The sequence below is a fragment of the Oncorhynchus mykiss genome, chromosome 2 (assembly GCF_057628025.1).
Source record: "Oncorhynchus mykiss isolate SJ-2025 chromosome 2, ASM5762802v1, whole genome shotgun sequence".
Classification (NCBI taxonomy): Eukaryota; Metazoa; Chordata; class Actinopteri; order Salmoniformes; family Salmonidae; genus Oncorhynchus; species Oncorhynchus mykiss.
Genome location: NC_143023.1, coordinates 9,736,483 through 9,756,779, shown reverse-complemented (window position 1 = coordinate 9,756,779; position 20,297 = coordinate 9,736,483). Strand labels below are relative to the sequence as shown.

General features: G+C 44.5%; 1 protein-coding gene across 3 annotated transcripts; it reads left to right on the top strand.

The window, feature by feature from the left end:
- The first annotated feature begins 13,531 nt into the window (after positions 1 to 13,531).
- On the top strand, positions 13,532 to 19,329 carry LOC110506629 (transcription factor Sp8). Of its 3 annotated transcripts, none has more exons than XM_036937134.2 (2): positions 13,532 to 13,862; positions 16,828 to 19,329. In XM_036937134.2, exons 1-2 carry the CDS (start codon positions 13,779 to 13,781, stop codon positions 18,163 to 18,165), a joined length of 1,422 nt encoding a protein of 473 aa, XP_036793029.1. In that variant the 5' UTR covers positions 13,532 to 13,778; the 3' UTR covers positions 18,166 to 19,329. The 3 variants fall into 3 exon arrangements, with proteins under 3 accessions (XP_036793029.1, XP_036793033.1, XP_036793024.1); XM_036937138.2 differs by lacking the exon at positions 13,532 to 13,862 and adding an exon at positions 16,030 to 16,293; XM_036937129.2 differs by lacking the exon at positions 13,532 to 13,862 and adding an exon at positions 16,194 to 16,586.
- The last annotated feature ends 968 nt before the right edge of the window (positions 19,330 to 20,297 follow it).

Genomic DNA, 20,297 nt, shown 5'->3' with positions numbered 1-20,297 from the left:
GTGCAAATAAAAAATTACAAATAAATGAAAAATCACATTTACTTAACTATTCAGACCCTTTGCAGTGAGACTCAATATTGAGCTCAGGTGCATCCTGTTTCCAGTATTCATCCATGAGATGTTTCTAGAACCTGATTGGAGTCCACTTGTGCTACATTCAATTGATTGGACATGATTTGGAAAGGCACACACCTGTCTGTACAAGGTCCCACAGTTGGCAGTACATGTCAGAGCAAAAACCAAGCCATGAGGTCAAAGGAATTGTTTGTAGAGCACAGAGACAGGATTGTGTCGAGGCACAGATCTAGGGAAGGGTACCAAAACATTTCTGCAGCATTGAAGGTCCTCAAGAACACAGTGGCCTCCATCATTCTTAAATGGAAGAAGTTTTGAACCACCAAGACTCTTCTTAGAGCTGGCCGCCCAGCCTAACTGAGCAATAGGGGGAGAAAGGCCTTGGTCAGGGAGGTGACCAACAACCCGATGGTCACTCTGACAGAGCTCCAGAGTTTCTCTGTGGAGATGGAAGACACTTCCAGAAGGACAACCATCTCTGCAGCACTCCACCAATCAGAGCTTTATGGTAGAGTGGCCAGATGGAAGCCACTCCTCAGTAAAACTGCCCGCTTGGAATTTGCCAAAAGTTTGCCAAAAGGTACCTAAAGGCCTCAGACAATGAGAAACAATTTTCTGGTCTGATGAAACCAAGATTGAACTCTTTGGCCTGAATGCCAAGTTTCACATCTGGAGGAAACATAGCACCATCCCTACGGTGAAGCATGGTGGTGGCAGCATCATGCTTTGGGGATGTTTTTCAGCAGCAGGGACTGGGAGACTAGTCAGGATTGAGGGAAAGATGAAAGAAGCAAAGTACAGAGAGATCCTTGATGAAAACCTGCTTCAGAGCGCTCAGGACCTCAGACTGGGGCGAAGGTTCACCTTCCAACAGGACAACAACCCTAAGCACACAGCCAAGACAACGCAGGAGTTGCCCGGAATTGAAACCCATCGAACATCTCTGGAGAGACCTGAAAATAGACGTGCAGCTACGCTCCTCATCCAACCTGACAGAGCTTGAAAGTATCTGCAGACAAGAATGGGAGAAACTCCCCAAATGCAGGTGTGCCAAGCCTGTAGCATCATACCAAGGAAGACTCGAGGCTGTAATCGCTGCCAAAAGTGCTGAATAAAGGGTCTGAATACTTAGGTAAATGTGATATTTTAGTTTTTTATTTAGAATAAATTAGCAAACATTTTTTATTTTTTAAAATTTTACCCCTTTTTCTCCCCAATTTCGTGGTATCCAATAGTTTTTTAGTAGCTACTATCTTGTCTCATCGCTACAACTCCCGTACGGGCTCGGGAGAGACGAAGGTTGAAAGTCATGCGTCCTCCGATACACAACCCAACCAAGCCGCACTGCTTCTTAACACAGCACGCATCCAACCCGGAAGCCAGCCGCACCAATGTGTCGGAGGAAACACTGTGCACCTGGCAACCTTGGTTAGCGCGCACTGCGCCCGGCCCGCCACAGGAGTCACTGGTGCGCGATGAGACAAGGACATCCCTACCGGCCAACCCCTCCCAAACCCAGACGACGCTAGGCCAATTGTGCGTCACCCCACGGACCTCCCGGTCGCGGCCGGTTACAACAGAGCCTGGGCGCGAACCCAGAGTCTCTGATGGCACAGCTGGCGCTGCAGTACAACGCCCTTAACCACTGTGCCACCCAGGAGTAGCAAACATTTCTAAATACCTGTTTTTGCTTTGTCATTATGGGCTATTATGTGTAGATTGATGAGAGGGGAAAAACAATTTCATACATTATAGAATGAGGCTGTGACGTAACAAAATGTGGAAAAAGTCAAGGGGTCTGAATACTTTCCGAATGAACAGTACATCATGATCTGATCCACCTTCTATCTCACCCCCCCCCCCCACCCCCCCCAAACACCACCTATCATCGTAACACAGTAATTGTGTCCCAAATTGCACCCTATTCCCTATATAGTGCACTACTTTTAACAAGAAACTTGACAAAATAGGTGAATTATATAGGGAATAGGGTTCCCCACTGTGTGAGCCTCTGCTGTATTAATGCACAGTGCTGTGGATGAGTGCACAAGAGAGTGGCCTGACTTTTAGTTAACGGTGTTGTGAGGGGGAAAAAATCAGATTAAACAATTAGTGTCAATTAGCCGGCGGCCAAATCATTCTGCAAACAATTGGTCTCTAGTGCCCTGCTTAATTACGGACGACTTTCAGCTCCTTATCATGAGGCGCGTCGCCCCGTGATTCATGTCCAACTCACGCCTGTCCCTCAAGCACCATCAATTATCCGCCAGTAAACAAATCCCCCAGAAGAAAAAATCACAACCACACCAGGTGGGAGGCCTTATTAGCATAGCACCGTTTGCATCCTAAATGGCACCCTATTCCCTGGAGACCCTGGTCAAAAGTAGTGCACTATATGGGGAATATGGAGCAATTAGGGACCTAACCTCTGTTATTTATGCAGGTCTGGCTGTCCTGTCTCCTGGCTGTCCTGTCTCCTGACTGTCCTGTCTCCTGGCTGTCCTGTCTCCTGCCTGTCCTGTCTCCTGACTGTCCTGTCTCCTGCCTGTCCTGTCTCCTGTCTGTCCTGTCTCCTGGCTGTCCTGTCTCCTGGCTGTCCTGTCTCCTGACTGTCCTGTCTCCTGCCTGTCCTGTCTCCTGGCTGTCCTGTCTCCTGGCTGTCCTGTCTCCTGGTTGTCCTGTCTCCTGGCTGTCCTGTCTCCTGCCTGTTCTGTCTCCTGGTTGTCCTGTCTCCTGGCTGTCCTGTCTCCTGGCTGTCCTGTCTCCTGCCTGTCCTGTCTCCTGCAGCTACAGTAGAGAAAACCCAAGTGATCAAAACCCTACCTGCCCTGATGACAGAGATGGACAGTGAATGTAGTTAGAGTCCATCCTGCCCTGATGACAGAGATGGACAGTGGATGTAGTTAGAGTCCATCCTGCCCTGATGACAGAGATGGACAGTGAATGTAGTTAGAGTCCATCTTGCCCTGATGACAGAGATGGACAGTGGATGTAGTTAGAGTCCATCTTGCCCTGATGACAGAGATGGACAGTGGATGTAGTTAGAGTCCTTCCTGCCCTGATGACAGAGATGGACAGTGGATGTAGTTAGAGTCCATCCTGCCCTGATGACAGAGATGGACAGTGAATGTAGTTAGAGTCCATCCTGCCCTGATGACAGAGATGGACAGTGAATGTAGTTAGAGTCCATCTTGCCCTGATGACAGAGATGGACAGTGGATGTAGTTAGAGTCCATCCTGCCCTGATGACAGAGATGGACAGTGAATGTAGTTAGAGTCCATCCTGCCCTGATGACAGAGATGGACAGTGAATGTAGTTAGAGTCCATCTTGCCCTGATGACAGAGATGGACAGTGGATGTAGTTAGAGTCCATCCTGCCCTGATGACAGAGATGGACAGTGGATGTAGTTAGAGTCCATCCTGCCCTGATGACAGAGATGGACAGTGAATGTAGTTAGAGTCCATCCTGCCCTGATGACAGAGATGGACAGTGGATGTAGTTAGAGTCCATCCTGCCCTGATGACAGAGATGGACAGTGGATGTAGTTAGAGTCCATCCTGCCCTGATGACAGAGATGGACAGTGGATGTAGTTAGAGTCCATCCTGCCCTGATGACAGAGATGGACAGTGGATGTAGTTAGAGTCCATCCTGCCCTGATGACAGAGATGGACAGTGAATGTAGTTAGAGTCCATCCTGCCCTGATGACAGAGATGGACAGTGGATGTAGTTAGAGTCCTTCCTGCCCTGATGACAGAGATGGACAGTGGATGTAGTTAGAGTCCATCTTGCCCTGATGACAGAGATGGACAGTGGATGTAGTTAGAGTCCATCCTGCCCTGATGACAGAGATGGACAGTGGATGTAGTTAGAGTCCATCTTGCCCTGATGACAGAGATGGACAGTGGATGTAGTTAGAGTCCATCCTGCCCTGCTGACAGAGATGGACAGTGGATGTAGTTAGAGTCCATCCTGCCCTGATGACAGAGATGGACAGTGAATGTAGTTAGAGTCCATCCTGCCCTGATGACAGAGATGGACAGTGGATGTAGTTAGGGACCATCCTGCCCTGATGACAGAGATGGACAGTGGATGTAGTTAGGGACCATCCTGCCCTGATTACAGAGATGGACAGTGGATGTAGTTAGGGACCATCCTGCCCTGATGACAGAGATGGACAGTGGATGTAGTTAGAGTCCATCCTGCCCTGATGACAGAGATGGACAGTGGATGTAGTTAGAGTCCATCTTGCCCTGATGACAGAGATGGACAGTGGATGTAGTTAGAGTCCATCCTGCCCTGATGACAGAGATGGACAGTGAATGTAGTTAGAGTCCATCCTGCCCTGATGACAGAGATGGACAGTGAATGTAGTTAGAGTCCATCCTGCCCTGATGACAGAGATGGACAGTGGATTCTGGTTCTGGTTCTGGTTCTGGTTCTGAATATGTATTGTACCGTGTGCATTTAGTCTGGGTTACAGCCATAAGGATGCACCTTAAATGGAGTTAAATTACTGTTTAATCAAGTGTCCAAAATTGTTATGCACCGGCATCTGAAAATGTGTGAACGTAATGGAAAATAACATGTCAAACCAAATCACATTTGATTTATCACATGTGCCGAATACAACCTTACCGTGAAATGCTTACTACAAGCCCTAAACCAACCGTGCAGTTAAAAAAATTAATAAGAGTTAAGACAAATATTTACTGGATAAACTAATGTAAAAAATAAAAGAACAACAATAAAATAACAATAACGAGGCTATATACAGGGGGTACCGGTACCGAGTCAGTGTGGAGGCTATATACAGGGGTACCGGTACCGAGTCAATGTGGAGGCTATATACAGGGGGTACCGGTACCGAGTCAGTGTGGAGGTTATATACAGGGGGTACCGGTACCAAGTCAGTGTGCGGGGTAGAGGTTAGTAGAGGTAATTGAGGTAATATGTACATGTAGGTACAGTTGGGGTAAAGTGACTATGCATAGACAATAAAATAATTAACAGCGAGTAGCAGCAGCGTAAAAAGGGGGGTGGGGGTTAATGCATATAGTCCGGGTAGCCATTTGGTTTGCTGTCCAACAGTCTTATGGCTTGGTAGTAGAAGCTGTTAAGAAGCCTTTTGGACCTAGACTTGGGGCTCCGGTACCGCTTGCCGTGCGGTAGTAGAGAGATCCGTCTATGACTGGGGTGGCTGGAGTCTTTTTGGGGTGGCTGGAGTCTTTTTAGGGCCCTCCTCTGACACCGCCTGGTATAGAGGTCCTGGATGGCAGGAAGCTTGGCCCCAGTGATGTACTGGGCCAGTATGCACTACCCTCTATAGCGCTTTGTGGTCGGAGGCCGAGCAGTTGCCATACCAGGCACTGATGCAACCAGTGCTCTCGATGGTGCAGCTGTATAACTTTGAGGATCTGAGGACCCATGCCAAATAATTTCAGTCTTGTGAGAGGGAATAGGCGTTGTCGTGCCCTCTTTACGACTGTCTTGGTATGTTTTGACCATGATAGTTTGTTGGTGATGTGGACACCAAGGAACTTGAAGCTCTCAACCTGCTCCACTACAGGCCTGTCGATGAGAATGGGGGCGTGGTTGGCCCTCCTTTTCCTGTAATCCACGATCATCTCCTTTGTCTTGATCACGTTGAGGGAGAGGTTGTTGTCCTGGCACCACACTGCCAGGTCTGTGACCTCCTCCCTATAGGCTGTCTCATTGTTATTGGTGATCAGGCCTACCACAATTGTGTTGTCTGCAAACTTAATGATGGTGTGGTGACTTATGACTATAATACTATCTCTGTCTTCTATACTGATATGCACTGCACTAAGTTATGTGTATTTCTGCACTAAGCTATGTGCATTACTGCACTAATTCATGTGTATTACTGCACTAAGTCATATGCGTATTACTGCACTAAGTCATGTGTATTGCTTCACTAAGTCATATGTATTGCTTCACTAAGTCATATGTATTTCTTCACTAAGTCATGTATATTACTTCACTAAGTCATGTGTATTACTGCACTAAGTCATGTGTATTGCTTCACTAAGTCATATGTATTGCTTCACTAAGTCATATGTATTTCTTCACTAAGTCATGTATATTACTTCACTAAGTCATGTGTATTACTGCACTAAGTCATGTGTACTACTGCCATATACAGTATAAATAAAGTTTCTGATATGTTATTCTGTAATGCTGCCGTCAGACAGTAGTTGTCAACATTGATAACTGGGGGTTAGGTTGGTTTGGAGATTATACAGACTGTCACAAAGGTGGGCGACAGGCCGCATCCTCGTCCATACCCTCAGAGACTGTGGCTGCATGTGTCATCTGTTGCAAACGACCATGGGGAGCACCTCAGACACACACACACACCACACACACGCGCAAAACATGTTGCGGGAAGAGACCGCAGCAGGCGTGATGACATGTTAAATTACCCCGGTGATGTATAGCTTAATGAACCCCTTGTGTTGATCAGGCTCCACATTAATCAACAGCCATGAACAGATTCCCTTATTTTCTCAACGCTGCCTTGATAAACTGCAATTTCATTTAACCTTGGACAGCAACTTTAATAGCTTCCACAGGACAACTGTCAATACTTTCCGGGGTGTACAGTGATTAAATTGCAGGGCGAGAAGTGGGTCCCAGCTTCCTCCTCATACTCATCCCTCTATCCTCTTCCCTTCCTCGCTCCCCACCCCCCTTTACTTCAAATCACAGTTTGTACTTCCACACTTGCACAGTCTGCATGTGTAGGTGCCACGTGAAGTGAAAACAGAAAACAGACATTTCGTGAAATCATCAAAATAATCCAAAGATATGCATTGTGGGTTTCTCTTTGACACATAAATGACGTTGTCATTCTAGCAACAGCCCATGAACATGACATGAATGTATTGCGCCCAAAGGAGTGAAAGAAAGCCAACGAAACCTGTTAATGTTTTGGCAACCTACAAGACTGTGTTGCTGGGGTTACAAACCAACCTCACAGTTTATGTTTCTCTCAGCAAAGCAAAACATTGCTCCAAAATACCCCACACCACTTTGCTATTCTTCAAAGACGAAACAACACCAGAGACGTATTGGCTGCCACGGCAACACATATCCTTGTAGAGAAAATATAGATGTGCACCAGGATATGCTGTTTAAAAAGCACTGAACCAAAGATATTGACGCCAATGGCCCAGTGGCCTTACCCCAGTAGCCTTAGCCCAGTGGCCTTAGCCCAGTAGCCTTAGCCCAGTGGCCTTAGCCCAGTGGCCTTAGCCCAGTGGCCTTAGCCCAGTAGCTTTAGCCCAGTGGCCTTAGCCAAGTGGCCTTAGCCCAGTAGCCTTAGCCCAGTGGCCTTAGCCCAGTGGCCTTAGCCCAGTAGCCTTAGCTCAGTGGCCTTATCCCAGTGGCCTTAGCCCCGTGGCCTTAGCCCAGTAGCCTTAGCCCAGTAGCCTTAGCCCAGTGGCCTTAGCCCAGTGGCCTTAGCTCAGTAACCTTAGCCCAGTGGCCTTAGCCCAGTAGCCTTAGCCCAGTGGCCTTAGCCCAGTAGCCTTAGCCCAGTGGCCTTAGCCCAGTGGCCTTAGCCCAGTAGCCTTAGCCCAGTGGCCTTAGCCCAGTAGCCTTAGCCCAGTGGCCTTAGCCCAGTAGCCTTAGCTCAGTGGCCTTAGCCCAGTGGCCTTAGCCCCGTGGCCTTAGCCCAGTAGCCTTAGCCCAGTAGCCTTAGCCCAGTGGCCTTAGCCCAGTGGCCTTAGCTCAGTAGCCTTAGCCCAGTGGCCTTAGCCCAGTAGCCTTAGCCCAGTGGCCTTAGCCCAGTAGCCTTAGCCCAGTGGCCTTAGCCCAGTGGCCTTAGCCCAGTAGCCTTAGCCCAGTGGCCTTAGCCCAGTCATAGTGATTTTCAGAGGCATCCACCACCCTTGTCAATTTAGCAGAAATGATCAGCCTGGAGAGGCATGCTAGCTGATTAAAACCAATTGTCAGGGAAGGGAAGGACAAGGCAACCTCTTTACTGCATGATGAACTAACTACATGGAAGCAGACAATCTCCCCCCTCAGGGAAATCACTCCAGGTCTTAATTAAAGCATTGTGTTTTCGCTCAGCTTTCTGTATTATCACCACGTGTACGTACTTGAGAGAAGAATAAGGACGTTACCAGGAAACTAAGACATCAGATGAAGAGAGATGACAGCAGAGGACCGGCCCTGTTGTCTGTCAATGTAGGATAATAGAGAGGTGAAATGTTTAGTACACATTCAGTAACTAAAACTGAATAATGTTCTCCAAATGTGATAATTGTGTCACTGCTCACTCCCTCATACTAGAATATGTTCACAGGTTGTAACAATTGATCCTCCGTCACAATAGAATATGTTCACAGATTGGAAACTTTCATCCAATGTTCTGGAAAGATTGACTTACCTGAAACGTGTGTGACATGGCGTTTCACAACTCTATTATCACGTCCACAACATTGTTTCCCTGCCGTGCTGCAGCTCTAAAGTCACCACTAAGGCAATGTGAACATCACTGTTTCCCTGCCGTGCTGCAGCTCTAAAGTCACCACTAAGGCAATGTGAACATCACTGTTTCCCTGCCGTGCTGCAGCTCTAAAGTCACCACTAAGGCAATGTGAACATCACTGTTTCCCTGCCGTGCTGCAGCTCTAAAGTCACCACTAAGGCAATGTGAACATCACTGTTTCCCTGCCGTGCTGCAGCTCTAAAGTCACCACTAAGGCAATGTGAACATCACTGTTTCCCTGCCGTGCTGCAGCTCTAAAGTCACCACTAAGGCAATGTGAACATCACTGTTTCCCTGCCGTGCTGCAGCTCTAAAGTCACCACTAAGGCAATGTGAACATCACTGTTGATATCGATTCATTGGCTACAGTTCACAAGTATAAAGAACCTACCCATTGGGGCAAAAACTGGTTGAATCAATGTTGTTTCCACATCATTTCAACACAAACATTTTATGTGATGACGTAAGGTAATTTCGTATGTTTTTCACCCAACTTTTAAACTAAATCCAACAGCGGGACATTTTTGGTTGTTTTTTTGGGGTTGTTTTCGTGTCAACTAATGTTTCATTAGTTGACAACTCAACCAAATGTAAATCAAAACTAAACGTTGATGTCTGTGCCCAGTGGGTAGGTAAGTACTTTGTAAGCTAGCCATACTTCAGCCCCCATCCGTTCCGTTCAGTGAACTAACAAAACAAAGTCATGTGTATCTATTGTGTTCCATGGGTGACGTAACAAGGAAAGCAAACATTTCTCTCCTCTCGCTCGCCTTCTCCACCCACACTTGAGAGGTGATGGGCGAACACACAGACTTCCATTATTATCCCACACGGCCAGAATGCCTGCAGGAGGATAATTAGAGAAAGTTGAAGGGCCAGGGCTAATCCTAGGTACTTGACTCTGTATGCCTGCCTTCCTCCCTCTCCTCCAGCCCGCCTGTCTCTTAGGCTGCCGCTCACACAGACAAAGTGTAACGCTTCGGCTCGCTGAATGCCAATAAGAGGACCTCGTGGCCTGCAGACGCACGCACTAGTCAAACCAAATGGCAGCACAATATACTGTAAACTGCCTTATTCCTGGACGCGCCTCAGACACAGCAATCTATCGCTCCAGTCATGTACCAAACACACAGCTACTAGACATAGAAAAGAGTGAACGAGGCGTTATCAGCTAGGCCAACTGTTAATCAGGACTCGCTATAGGGATAACGCAACCACTTTGTATCTATCGTAGATGGCCAGTCATTTGCGTGAACTGTGAAGCGTATGTCAAATCAGAAGTAAACAGTAACTTCACGCTGAACACACTACTGGAGCAGATGTCTGAGTGTCTCCCAACAATGATACGTATTGATCCCAAAGTGAGAGTGAAACACACAGGCAGCTTGTGGGATCAACAGCGTGTGGCTTCATAGATAACAATTATTATTATATCATATACTGTATGTATGGACCATACAGCCAACATTAAAGCCTAAATACGACCTAAAAGTAGCAACTAAACTTCCATAATGTCTCTTTTGTTCCTTCTGTTCCGTTTCCCTTGGTTCCTACAGTTGGATCTGGGCCTACATGCCTAACAGCCCAAGCAGCTGGAGACGTGCATGTAGGCTGATGTACATAGTCCCAGTGACAGACAGGTGTTAAGAGTGATCATTAGCACACCATCACTGCCATCATGGTCTTACAGCCTCCCCCAGCCTTCACTTCAGCCTCTGGGGACATGTGTTGTTTAGCGTACAATTAGCTTGATATTATACATAGGACCAATTATGTCCATGTAAATTACCCAGTGGCTCTCTTGGTGTTGAATCTTTTCCCTGTAAACTTAGAAACGTACTGCGTTGCGTCAGCAACACCTGTGCAGGGAACAGAGAATAAGGTTCTGTTGTGGCTTGTTAAAACTCTAAAAATAGAACCATGGAGCTAACTAGGACATGCTAACTAGGACTAACTAGGACATGGTCCACAAGGAAGTAAAGCATTTATTAACTATCAACTATATTCCATTACCTAACTATTACATTGCCAAAGAAAAGCTATTTTTAAAAATGAAACCTAAAACATTTTATTACACTATTTCCCCCTCCAAAAAAAGCTAAGATAAAAGGAGGATAAAAAGCCTTTGGAGGCCCCAGCCCCAATCCATTCATCCCTGAACCAAAGAGGTCCCGCTAGACAACACCGCCAGCAGCTGGCTGATCGATATGTCACAAAAGATCAGAGGTTAAGGCAGTCAAAAGATTGTTAACTAGCCATTTTATCTGCCAGACATTTATATCATTGTTTATGGTCCAGTGCTTCTCTTCAGTACTGGCCATGCTGCACACCTGTGCCTGGATCACTATGAGGGAACACTATTTTCCCACTGTTGATGACCTCCTGGCCTGGCCCAGAAAGCCTGCCTGCCACACCACTCTCTCTCTGACGGACGTGACATCCCAGAGAAAGTAGATTACTTCAAAACGTGTAAAAAAATAAATAAAGACAGCTGCACGCTCTCTAAAATCTCCCAATACTGTAATGGATAAACACCAGAGTTTCAGCACACAGTGTCTTGTTCAGAGTTTGTTTACATGAAAACAAACATGTTGCATGTCTTTGAGAGCTTTTAAAAATAGAATCATTATGATAGCTTTGCTTTTAAAAATGGAATCATTATGATAGCTTTGCTTGGTTTTTGAGAATTCTAGCTACAGTTTCAATGTTATTTCTTAACAATGTCTTCAAGTTGTCTGATGTCTGTAATGGCTATACGAAGGTAAATCTAGCCAACTCACCGTGATAAGATATTTAGGAGCTTTTAAATCTCTTCTGAGCGGAGCACCACCCACTGATACTAATTTACTGACACAGAGTTGGATGGGATGTGAAAGCCACTGAAATAAACTCAATTACACTGTATGTTGCATCGTTGCATGACACTGTGATTATAAAGTATATTTACTCTCAATCAAAATATGGTCATCTTCGTCACCCATTGGTGTGTGTGTGTGTGTGTGTGTGTGTGTGTGTGTGTGTGTGTGTGTGTGTGTGTGTGTGTGTGTGTGTGTGTGTGTGTGTGTGTGTGTGTGTGTGTGTGTGTGTGTGTGTGTGTGTGTGTGTGTGTGTGTGTGTGTGTGTGGTGTGTGTGTGTGTGTGATACTTGAGTGCTCGAGTGCAACTGTCTATACATGCATGTGAGTATCTCTGTGCATGTGTGTATGTGTTTCTATGTGTTTATGTGTGCATGCATCTCTGAACCACAACAGTATGCTGTGTAACACATGGGTTTGTTTGCTGCCCCGACTCTGTCTCTGTCTCTCTGTGTCCCTGGCTCTCTGTGTCCCTGGCTCTCTGTGTCCCTGGCTCTGTCCATCTGTATGCATTCCAAATGGCATCCTTTTCCCTATAGGGCTCTGGTCAAAAGTAGTGCACTATATATGGAATAGGGTGCTATTTGGAACACACAACCTCTGTGTCCCTGCTGGCTTGCTGGGAGAGGGGAGACCCTCAGTGAGTGTGGCTCACCCAGGCGGAGACAGGCTTCCTGCACATCCTTTGTCACACCATTTGGGCCCTTGTGTCTGTGGCTCCCCTGCTTCAGACCTACTTGGCAGCTCACAGGGCAGACAGACATCTGCTCCTCCTAACCTCCTGCATGGTGAACGGAGAGGAGAGGAGAGGAGAGGAGAGGAGAGGAGAGGAGAGGAGAGGAGAGGAGAGGAGAGGAGAGGAGAGGAGAGGAGAGGAGAGGAGAGGAGAGGAGAGGAGAGGAGAGAACCACCACTAGCCCACACCAGCAGTCAGTCAGTCAAAAACACTTGTGTCCCCATATCCTGTTCTTTCACTTGAGTTAACACCATGCTATAGATATGATCACATCTATGGGCAGAGTGAGTAACAATAGTGGAATAGTGGAGCCACTCAAACACACTGTCCTGAAATCCTATTATGTCACTTGAGATATATTGCATAAAACAACATATCATAGGCTAAGTATGGCAGGGTTGAAACATGGGTTTGATAGGCATCTGTAAGCTACCCTAGGACACTCAACTCTTTATTTCTCTTCATTTAACATGAGGTGGTGCCCCTAAATCCACAAACAATGGTTTAATTTTTGTCATTCTTCCAAGACAATTATTTGCATGGTTTTATGCAAAGATCTAATTTCACCACGATAAGTCGACTAATTGCTGTGGCAAGCCTGAACCTGCAGTTTACTTCCGAGCATGGATCTTCAGCAGTAAGACCCTGAGATGATCAAGTTGCTTTGTAAATCACCACATTTAGAGTAAAGTTCTCCATCCCTTTCATCCGGCTACTTCCCCCTCAGACTCTCCTTCCCTTCATTTTCTATGCAGAATAATTGTAAAGAAGACAATATTGAGCACATTTTGTTCGTGCTCAGCGGCCCTGAATAACGCGGTCATTATGGCGGTGAAAGCGACAGGTTTGGAGTTTGATTTCATGACGGTAATATAGTCCATGCGTGTAGGAGAAAGAAAGCCCTAAATGGGGACATCTGTTCAATGTGACGTACAGTTAGTGGGGAGACAGGCGATCAGAAAGAACAACCTGTGCCCGGCCTCACCATATGAACTCAGGCCAACCCACCCTCACTGTGACTGGAAGGTTTATGGGAGAGAGTCTGTGCGCACAAATTGCCGACAAAGGGAATTGTTTTAATTGTAAAATACGGATGGGTAAAACCACCCTAGTAAACATGTGAAAGTCAACTGACCATTTGGAAGTGTCCAATCTCTCTCTACCATCAATGATGTAGTTGTCCATCAGTGACATGTTGAAACATGTTGCATGGGGAACTGTGATCTTGCTGACCTATCAAATCAGCCTGCTTGATAATACAACCCAGCAATTTGTCAATGTGACATACCATGGTTTCCACACATGGGGACTTGTTTATAAAGATAACCTCTCCATCTTTCCACATCATAGAAAAATACAGCATCACATGTTTGCATCCCTTATGTTAGCTCTCATACCTACCTGGGATATTTAGGTAAGCACGTGACTGCGCAACCTTGTCAGTTGGCTAGAACACATGTTGTGATTAGACCACCGGTGGACGAGCAAGCCTCTCTCTCCTCAGTTATTCCTAATTAAACGCAATTCCCAAAGTACCATTTATCTTGCAGGAGACAGGGTCTACTGTTGTACCGCCTGCGGGTGGAGGGGATGCAGCGCTGCGCTCAGCCTCGTGCACTACAGACAGAAACATCGAGGGTCAATCGATATCAATATGGCGCCGAGTGGAGCACGGTATGTAAGCCTCTATCTAGGCTACACATTGTATTTTTTAAATAATTTGGTGTATCTCTTTAACGTTTTTGGACTTTTTGTTGTTGTTGTCATTTGACCTAAATTGTTTAGGAAGAAATGACGTCAACTAATCAACTGATTGAGTTCTAGTATAGCGTGTACTTCTATTCTTATGGAAACTCTGTATTGTTTTTTTATGGTTATCATACATTTTAAATAGCATATTAGTGAGTTTTAAGTTTAATATTGGAGACCCAGTTTTCCCGAAATTATAAGCTAAATGAATGGGTTGCATTAATTAAGCTACTGGCAAGTTTTACAAATCTAAAGTTTGATTTATTTTCAAAGAAGGTTTCTATTTCAATATTTGCAGAAATCACAGTCAATAACAACCAATGATAAAATGTAAAACTGAGATGTGAGGAACTCAAAAGACGTGTTTTTAACGTAGGCCTACTACAATTGTTAAACTATTTCTACAGTTATTGAATGAACACGAGAAATGATTGTCAATATTAGACTGGTGCATAGACATGACACAGCACAACTGTTACTTAGGCGATATCAACGACATGTATAGTAATCATTTTTAGTCCAATGCTCTCTGTTACTTAGCCTAGATATTTATTTATTTCATATTTTGTTTTTCCAGCACTATGGACACATTTTGACTGCACCTTGTTCGCTCTAGCAGCGTAAATTAAATCCAAAAAGCTGTTGTCCAATCGAAGAAACAGAGGAATTAATCAGATAGTCCATCTATCACACAGTGTAATAAAGGAAGCGACATGGGTTAGGCAGATGATGTGATGAATAATCCCTGGTCGTTTTAATTAACTTTTCGCTGTCTTGTAATGGCCAAGCTGGTCAACAGACCCGGTCAATAAGCATGTTAATATCAAACATATAAAACTACGCATGATTAAAAACCTCCTGCGTTATTAAATTTGAAATTCAAATTAAATGTATGCTGCCAATGCACATTGCATGCTAATATAGCGAGGGGAAGAGAGAGAGAGAATGATAGAGAGAGAGAGAGAGAGAGAGAGAGAGAGGGAGAGTGACAGGGAAAAGGAGAGAGAGAGTCCCCGGGTTGTTATGGCCTTCAAGTCCCTGTTATGTAACGAACGGAAGCTATTATTATTATTATGTACATGATGCTACATGGGCTAATAACAGTTGAGATGTGATGGAACATATTCGATATTATCAAAATAGCTTTTAATTTTATATTTGATCGAATGTGTAAGATCCGCAAAGGCTGTACGGAAACAGACAGAAATGTGCATTGTATCGTTGTAATGCGCCTGTAGGCTACACTGTTTAATCTAAGATCCCATTGATTAATTATCAACGATATAATGAGGCTACACAGACCTCACCTGGACACACAAAACAGGGAAAGGTAAGAATGATTAAATTAAATGAAGCTAATTTCCTTTTATTTGAGATGTGGTCTGTTCTCCTTTATGCCTCCTCCATCTCTCTTTCTACCCGCACACACACACACACACACACACACACACACACACACAGTAACTCCGTGGACTGATGTACCAATGTAAACGAACTAGCTAAATGAAGTGTATAATTATTTTGTCATACTATGAAGTTGATGATAAAGTCAGTCATCTATTTTCTGGAATGCAGTGCATTGTAGTTTTAATCAAAATTGTCAAAATAATTGAATGCAATTACAGTAAAGTGACATTTTCAAAAAAGGTAATATTGGTCCTGCATGTGAAAACAGTGGAGTCTTTTGTAGGCTTCATAATCGTTGTTCGCATGAATTACTTAAAAGTAATGACAACAACATTAATGTAAAACTTCGAAGGGAAATACGCCACAGAAGGTTAGCTAAAACATCTGTGTCCTCAATGTAACACTGGTAGAAAGTGAAGCAAAAGCTTTGAAAAAAGGGATTGAAAATCTCCTAAATAGTCATATACAAAGGTTTGATACCACTGTAATAACCACAAAATATAAATAACAATAACAACGAATAATAATCTAATAACAATAATTATGATAACAATAAATAATAGCACAAGTAGTCTAATTTTAATCGTAAATGAATACAATTCCCAAATTTCCTCTTTCAAATTTGAATAAGTAATTATTTTCACTCTCATTTAACTTTACCTTCTTCCGTTCTTTTATTATGAAGAGGGTGGTGAAGGGGTGGAGAGCTGTCTGAAGTAGTCTACTGATGACCTCACGTTAGAATGTGGCAGTGTGGTGGAACAGAGGCGCTGATTGGTCGCCCGTGTCACAGCGGTACTTCAAAGCCGGAGAGGACCTACAATTGTGGTGGAATGGGCGGAACACATCATTGTATTGCACACCTCTAAAAAAACACTGCTGTGATTCATAAATATAAAAAGATCCTCTGAGGAGGGCACTTTTTGTGATGGCAACTTCACTTCTAGGGGTGAGTCTAAGGGGTTTCTTGCTGGTTTAATTAGTTATTTTATTGTCCAGCGGAGGGGATTAACATTGCTTCCGTCACACTAGGAAAGACAGTTCGTTGATTATGTTTTAAGCAAGTGGGTCACGAGTAAAACGCTGAGATTCATTTCGCAACGACAGAGAGACGCGCGCGGGATATAAGTTTCTACTGATGTGCACAAGACGCGCATGTTGTTGTACATGTCATATGTAACGTCATTTAATAGTTTTGTTATAGCTACATTTTGGTGCGTTCTATTTCATCTCAGTCTACAGGTATGTTATGACTCTGTTATGACTTGGAAAAGATGCCTGTTTAAACTGTCCCGCTAGTTGGCCTATTGCAAATGGAAATAGTTTACAAAGTAACTTTTGCATTAGCACGGAATGAACTTTTCACCGACCAAATAATCATTGTTATTGTAGCCTACTATAGGAAAGGCTATTAGGCACCAACTGACCAAGCAAACTGAAAGGTGCGTTATCGATATCAACATGTTGTTTCTTGTCATTTCAGGAGGAGCCGAGGCTAGGATCGACTCCTTTAGCCATGTTGGCTGCGACATGCAACAAGATAGGGAGTCCGAGCCCATCACCATCCTCCATTTCGGATAATTCTTCATCTTTTGGGAAAGGCTTCCACCCGTGGAAGCGAGCCACCGCCAGCAGCTGCAGCCTTGGGTCCGGCCTGTCCGGTTTTGGAGTGTCCCGTAACGGAGCTGGTCTATCGGACTCGTTTGGCACCAACAGCTCTCCCGGATCCAGTGCCTTCTCCCTAACGTCCGGCAACTCATCCACGCCCCACTTTGGAAACGACTATTCTGTATTTCAGGCCTCCGTTACAAACAGTTCTCAAGAACCCAGCCATCAGCCCGTCTTCATTTCCAAGGTGCACTCCTCAGTGGACAGTCTGCAAGGCATCTACCCGAGAATGAGCGTTGCACATCCGTACGAGTCCTGGTTCAAGTCGTCCCATCATGGTATCCCCACAGGAGAGGTTGGCACCACCGGCGCGTCTGCATGGTGGGATGTGGGAGCGGGTTGGATTGATGTTCAGAACCCGAGTGGAGCAGCTCTACAGTCCTCGTTGCACTCCGGTGGACTCCAGACATCGTTACACTCTCCTTTAGGGGGCTACAATTCCGATTACTCCAGCCTAAGTCACTCAGCCTTCAGTACAAGTCCCTCTCCACACCTTTTGACAACCGGACAACACCTGATGGACGGTTACAAGCCGGTGTTATCCTCTTATCCGGACTCCAGTCCGTCTCCATTAGGCGGAGCAGGGGGGAATATGTTATCTGGGGGGCCAACGGCCTCTCTAGCGGGGTCTCCCCGGTCCTCCGCACGGCGCTACTCTGGCAGAGCCACCTGCGACTGTCCCAACTGTCAGGAGTCGGAAAGGCTGGGGCCGGCAGGAGCAAGTCTGCGGAGGAAAGGGCTCCATAGCTGTCACATTCCGGGCTGTGGAAAGGTTTACGGCAAAACGTCGCACCTCAAGGCGCACTTGAGGTGGCACACCGGAGAGAGACCGTTTGTGTGTAACTGGCTGTTTTGCGGGAAGAGGTTTACGCGCTCTGATGAGCTCCAGCGACACTTGCGCACGCACACCGGGGAGAAAAGATTCGCCTGTCCGGTCTGCAACAAGAGGTTTATGCGGAGCGACCATCTGAGTAAACACGTAAAGACTCACAGCGCCGGGGGCTCCGCCGGGTCTGGCTCTGGCAGCGGGGGAAAGAGGGGAAGCGATACCGACAGTGAGCACAGTGCACCGGGGAGCCCTCGATGCCATTCCCCCGACCTGTTGCAAGCTCCCGAATCTACCCCGGGTACGGGAAACGAACGGCCTTTCTAAACTCTCTCGACTAAGTATAATATCTGAGAAAACATATGATCTAAGGGAAATGGCTAAACTACAGTGGACATACGTCGAGTATGCGTAATTATGCTAATGTGTGCAAGTTGAGTTAATCAAGTGATTTAGACTACTGATCAAATGATATCTCCTAGTATCCTATTGATGACGTGGGGTGTACAGGTCAAATACAGTACTGGTAAAGTAATCCTGAAGGCACACTGGAACACTGGGGCACAATGTAAACACATCAGTGTTCTTCTAACGCACAGACTGATCCAACCGGGGACGCCTATACTTTGGTGTATGTACCCTTTTGAGTGTTTTTACGCAACCTGGTTATTACATGGGTATTACAATAAGCAAGAAATAGACAACGTTGTTCTATCACTTGGTGATAATATGTGTCCTGCAATATCGTGTTACTGCTGTGCTGACGTACTTTTATTCAAAACCAAACTGTGGCACTTTATTAGCCTGTTGAACACTGAAATGATCAGTACTCGTCCTTTTCGACGGCTCCTTTGTAAGAACAAATCACTGTAGCTGTTTATGTGCGGTGATCCACGTTTTGTTTATGTCCTGATCTACCCTATCGAACACATCGCCTGTTTATTATTAATAATGGAGGAAAAGTTATGTCACCCGTTGGTAAAACGCTCCACGGATACTATCAGAAAGAGCCTGTCCAAGTTTGTAATGAATACCTACATTTCACGTCACTGCAAGGCTGTATATAATGAGAAATGTAATAGCCTAGAAAATTATTCCGCACCAATGTAAAGGTGAGTTATGTATTTGTCCATGAGACGATTTTGTATAGTCATTTCTAGTTGTACATTTGGCTCTAGTAAATATCTGAACATGTACGGAAGTGTATTTTGACATTATTGTTTTATTTTGTTTTGTTTGTTTGTCAGGATATAAAAAATGTTATTGTGGGGAGTTATATTTAACCACGAGTTTTACTTGTATTTCTGAGTCTTTTAATAGACGCACTTTGAATTTATTTGTAAGAAGATTTCGAAATCATTCACTGTTTATTATTCTCATCTTTTAATTTAAGTAAGCATGTTGTAAAGTGACGTTAAATTCACAAGCATCATTTCTCAGAGACTGGCTTTCTAATTTAAGCCACTCAATAAAGTCGGTATGGATTCAGAATCAATTCGTTTAGACTGAGTTTGTTTGCTTCCTAATTGAAATTGAACACGTCATTGGCACAGTCGACAAAGCTATTCTCTGCAATTTAGAAGTAGGCTAAAATTGTTACTGGTAGAGCCCACCCAAAATGTTGCTATGCTGTGGCAATTTCATAAATAGTTGACATAGGCCGATGCTGCACATAAATTTGTATGTACAATTTACAAGTTCATTCAATCAAATGTCTTTGATTCTCCGATCTGCTGCTTCTTAAACAAATAAGAACGTTCAAACAAACGATTTAATAGAACATATTCGTTCATCAGAATTTCATAGCCTAAACCATAGGTTTAGTTTTTCTTAATAAATTAGTATTAGCGCTGAACTTTCTTTCTGTGACGTTTTACATCCAGATGTGCAAAACATTTTATATAAAAACAAATACAATTCTATATTTGAATGTATGTAATGAAATTGTTATTACCGATGGGCAATTATAATAAAAGTATATAGTATATATGACGTTTCCACGCCAAGATACGTGTCTGACAGTTTGGGTAGTTTGAGTAAACGAACATCCACATTGAAAACAAACATTTCAGCTGGATTGCATGACCATGTTTGAAAAATAAATACTGTAACTACTATTTTAAGTATTATAATTTTCTTGTGATCCCATCTCATTTTCTGAACATAAAAGCTCGCGTCCAGATAAAGAAAATGCTGCGAGCTTAAAACCTGTTCCATATTTGGTTGCGAATGTAGCGTGTCACTTTTAGAAATAGACAGAAGTAGTTTTTCTTTCTAATATGTATAAGTTTACAGCACTTGTTAATTTGCCAAAAGGTAATATGTATAGGATGTTATTAATATCAGCATTATTCAAACAAAACCAAATATAAAATGGGCAAAAGTCGGATGAAAAAGTTGAGGCGCAAAACTTTTGTAGATCCGTCAAATAATTTCCATCATAATACTTATTATATTTA

Excerpts from the sequence above, each read along its gene's own strand:
- LOC110506629 (XM_036937129.2), top strand. The coding sequence starts at position 16,500 with ATGTTGTTGTACATGTCATATGTAACGTCATTTAATAGTTTTGTTATA. Across the intron at positions 16,587-16,827 it reads TATTTCATCTCAGTCTACAG|GAGGAGCCGAGGCTAGGATC; the intron begins GTATGTTATGAC and ends TTGTCATTTCAG.